Below are 4,582 nucleotides of genomic sequence, written 5' to 3'. Positions count from 1 at the left end.
ATGATTTCACTAGCACTGTTTAGTTAGCACCAGACATGGTATCCCTCTTGTTGAGCAGGTCTTAAGTCCAATTGGGGAGCCACTGGCTACCACCAAGGTGTGTGTGCCACTACTGCGCCCATAGGGTTATAGTGCTGTGCTGTTCATTGATATAGTTCATAGGTGTCATAGCTGGGTGGAACTGTTGGTTGTCCCTATTTTTAGAAGTTTTCATGGCACCTTCTGGTACCATGAAAGCTAGTTCTTGGGGAGGGGAATTCAGGTCAATTTGAGCTCAAAGACCTCTGAGTCCTGTTTTTGAAGTGCATAGTGTCTTCAGCAACAGGGGCTTGCCTTTCACCTCTGGGAGGTAACCAAGGATAACAGCAATAGGCTATATATTTTGGATATTTTAGTATTCTTTTAGACAGCACTGGCCAACAACTCAAAAGAGGGCTTTTCATGTCTGTTATTGGTGTTTTTGTTAGGTAACACCATCAACACAGATGAAAATTTAAAACTATACATGTATATTTATACACTGAATTAAGTGCATTATAGGAATTTTTAAAGTAAATAGCTAATAGTATGATTCATTGTGGCTTTTTTTCAGTTATCCTTATTGTTATCTACCTCCCTTCTTCTTATTATTTACCTCTCTTCCTTTCCCTAAAGATCCTTCCCTTTTCCCATTTTCTCTAATGAGCTTCTTGACTTCAGTGTTAGCTGCAGTAACATCACCTTTGTTCATGTCTGATTTTTAATAATTTGTGTCTTCTCTCATTTGGTTAGTTTGAGTAAGGGTTTGCCAATTTTACTCATCCTTTCTAATAACCAATTCCTTATTTCTTTGATCCTTTGTGCTATTCTTTTGGTTTCTATATCATTAATTTTATCTCTGATAATTATTACATTTTGCCATTCTCTGCTTTAGATTTGGTTTATTCTTTCATTTCTATGGCCTTGAAGTGCATCATTAGGTTGATTTATCTTGCTTTTATTTACATGGATTTATTGATTATGAATGTCTCTCATAGACTTGCTTTTAATTTTTTTAAAAAAATCTAGTATTGTGAATTGGTACTGAGACAGATAATATGTAACAGGAGAAGTGAGGAGGTAACAATGCATCAGGACCTGAAGGCAAGTTCCTCTGGGAAGGAGGTCCTCACAGATCATTACATGATCCTCAATACCCTTGGTATAGGCAGCTTTGCTGAAGTGAAACTGGCATGCCACCTCCGTACAGAGGTGCAGGTTGCTCTGAAGATTATGGAAAAGGACAAAAAGACAGCTGCCTTGATCACAAATGAGGTAGATATCATGAAATTATTGAACCACCCTAATATAATTAAACTGTTCCATGTCATGGAAACTACTCAACATATCTATATGGTTATGGAACTGGCCTCCGGGGGCGACCTAGCAGCCCGTATAGTGGAGGTGGGCTCAATGCAGGAAGAGGAGGCCCAACACATCTTCACACAGATGGTATGTGCAGTTAAGTACTGCCATGAGAATAGCATTGCACACAGGGACATCAAACCAGATAACATACTGCTAGATGGCAAAGGAAGCGTCAAGCTGTGTGATTTTGGTCTAGCTACCAAAGTAACTGCTGGGCAGAAGTTGAAGATATTCTGTGGTACTGTCCCATACTGTGCTCCAGAGCTTTTCAATGGCCAAGAACATGACCCCAAGACACCTGATATCTGGAGCATGGGAGTGGTACTATATATCATGGTGACAGGGTATCTCCCATTCAAAGCAACAACATATAAAGATATGAAGGTGGAGATGCAAGATCCACATTACTACATTCCACCAAAGCTTCCAGAACACATTGTTAACCTCATTGTGAAGTTGTTCACTATTGACTCTGAGCAGAGGCCCAAGATACATGACATTATGAAACATCTGTGGCTCAAGGACAGTAAAGCACTTCTAAAACTATCATCTTCCCTGGAGATGCTCCCTGGCAAACCAAACCTCAATATTGTGACAGCCATGTGGGTCATGGGCTATAGTCCCAAGGACATTAGAGACTCTTTACTTGAAAAAAAATTTAACAACATCATGGCAACTTACTTAATATTAAAACATCAGTCATTCTTGGGCAGCAACATACATCATCAAATTAAACCTGTGCAATCTAGTGTTGCCACTACACCTTCATGTCTTCCTATAGCTCATCTCCCCCTAAACAGCACAAGGAGTGAGCCTGCTCTTCCCACCCACACCTTTCTGGCAAAACACCCATTTCATGACAATGACAAGATTGCAATGAAGAAGGGGAGCAGAAGGCTCAGCATGCCTGACATCTTATGGTGTCAACAGAATGGGAACCTCTTTCCTAAAGTAGCACCTGAATGTGGTCCTGTAGCTGCTCATCTCATGAGAAGCAGTTTTCAGGAGAGATGCATGACCTCCAAGGCTATGGCCTTTGGCAGCACATCCTCAGAAAATAATCTTTCTAGAAATCAGATTGCCCAGATGGCACCACAGAGTGAAACTAACCTGAAGGATAGCTCATCTCCCCAGAACACATCATCTGTAATGAACTCCAGGGAGGCACCTCAAGGTGTTACCACCACAGGCACTCATCACAAGAGGAGCTCTTTCTTCTGTGAAACCTCTGAGCCAAGCTCCACTAGTACCCAGCCCCAAAGTGTGATTACAGCCTCTTCCCACAACATAAGGCAGTGCTGGAAGAGGGTGAAAAGGAGAGTAGTGAATTGTTTCCAAAGACTGTGCTGCTGCCTATTTCCCCAAAGGAGAAGCCATGCTTCCCAGAAGAAAGTGTCTCCAATAGAAAGGGAGGAGAATGGAGTCACATAAAACCAGGTAGGTGGTGGACCAAAATACACTTCTATATTTTAATTCATGCATTTTCTAATGTTCTTTGCAAGTGACTTTCAAAAATTATACACATTTATGGGACATGCAACTTACACCTCAAAAGGACAAAGCAACAGCTTCTTTTTGGGTGGAACCTGAGAAAGTTGACCTGGGCATAGACAACAGAAAATGGTCACCAGTGGCTGCAGAGGCATTGAAGAATGGTTGACTAAAGGAAACAAAGGTTCAGAAGGGAGGAATCAGGTAGGAAGCTATGACACATCAGGGTTGTAAATTAATAATAAATACTGTATAGTTCAGTTGCCAAGAGAGTCACTTTCATGCTGTGGGATGGTCTGTATGTCAAGTGTGTTGCTGATTGGTCAGTAAATAAATCACTGATTGGCCATTGGCTAGGCAGGAAGTATAGGCGGGACAAGGAAAAGAATTCGGGGAAGTGGAAGGCTGAGAGAGAGACACTGCCAGCCGCCATCAGGACAAGGAAGATGTAAAGTACCGGTAAGCCACAAGCCATGTGGCAAAGTAAAGATTAATAGAAATGGGCTAAATATAAGAGTAAGAGCTAGACAATGACAGGCCTGAGCTAATGGCCAAGCAGTTTAAATAATATAAGAGTTTGTGTGTTTATTTTATAAGTGGGCTCTGGGACTGGCGGGACTTGGTGGCGGGAGCTGGAGAGAAATTCTCCAGCTACAAATGGCGTCCAACGTGGTGGCAAGAGTTTCCACCTAAAAACTTAGAAAAAAGATTCTAAAACGGACCTAAAAACAGCTTCCTAATTGTCTCTCTCAAATAAGCGGCAGCTGCCGGTTTGAGCTACTGGCGGGTTCCTAGCATGCGCTCTCGACCTGCAGTATGGTGGGAATGAGGCCTCTGCAAGTAGCACATTAAACTGTGTGGTGAATTTAGCCTTTGCTAGTACAAAACAAAAAAAGAGGTTTCTGGGCTACACGCTACTTTGGTAAAAGTGTAGACCCACTATTTCTGAGAGTTATGGCTCCCAGAGCTGGCGGAAAGCGGACTGCCGCCATGTTGGGAAGCTGAAGTGGGCGGAGCCAGCAGCCACTGCGCCGTTTCAGGCTTAGAAGGCTGCAGTTTAAAAGGAATAGGCTCAAGCTAATATAAAAAAATAAGCCACGTAAAGATGACTACCACACAGAGAATCTGGATTACGTTCTCTTTGATATTCGTAACTGCAGAAAAACATTTGATTGTAAAAGCTGTTGAGTTATGCCAAAATGTATATTTTAAAGGTACCTTGACTTCAAAATTTGGATATAAGGATATGTTGCTTTGGAAAAGAGTCTCTGCTCTTGTTTCCACAGAAAGCCAGAGACTATGGATTTGTTCCAGATTAAGATACATCAGGTTTGACCAGCCAAGACCCCCTGAAAGGTCTCCAATGACACCATGGCCCAGATGACTCAACATCCAGAATGGTTCCAAGGCAACTGGCTCAGACGATACAGCCTCATGGACTACTCCATGATCCTAAAATTTTCTTCGTGTCCCCATAAGATACAGCGCCCCCCTCCAGCAGGAAGTAGTAAGAGAAGCTACGCCCAAATTCCCAAATATACCAAGCTGGCTTTAGAGATGGAATTGGCTCACTCCCCCTCTAAACCCAGACATATTGCTCAAAAAAAAAAAAAAAATGGTTAAGAGATTCTTATGTCCCAAATCAGAAGAGCCCTCTGGTGTGGGACAGACAAAAACCAATATTTTTATTTAAAGCAGGTTGATT

At 42.1% G+C, this 4,582-nt stretch overlaps 1 protein-coding gene across 1 annotated transcript; it reads left to right on the top strand.

Moving 5' to 3' along the window:
• The first annotated feature begins 1,104 nt into the window (after positions 1–1,104).
• Positions 1,105–2,817, top strand: LOC131910376 (sperm motility kinase X-like). The gene has a single exon (XM_059262305.1). The coding sequence runs from the start codon at positions 1,105–1,107 to the stop codon at positions 2,815–2,817; it is 1,713 nt and encodes a 570-aa protein (XP_059118288.1).
• The last annotated feature ends 1,765 nt before the right edge of the window (positions 2,818–4,582 follow it).

The sequence above is a fragment of the Peromyscus eremicus genome, chromosome 5 (assembly GCF_949786415.1).
Source record: "Peromyscus eremicus chromosome 5, PerEre_H2_v1, whole genome shotgun sequence".
Taxonomy (NCBI): Eukaryota; Metazoa; Chordata; class Mammalia; order Rodentia; family Cricetidae; genus Peromyscus; species Peromyscus eremicus.
Note: the sequence above shows the minus strand (reverse complement) of the source record. Positions and strands in the feature narration are given on the sequence as shown.

What these genes read in the sequence shown, in the direction of transcription:
- LOC131910376 (XM_059262305.1), top strand. Translation starts at nt 1,105, where the DNA reads ATGCATCAGGACCTGAAGGCAAGTTCCTCTGGGAAGGAGGTCCTCACA.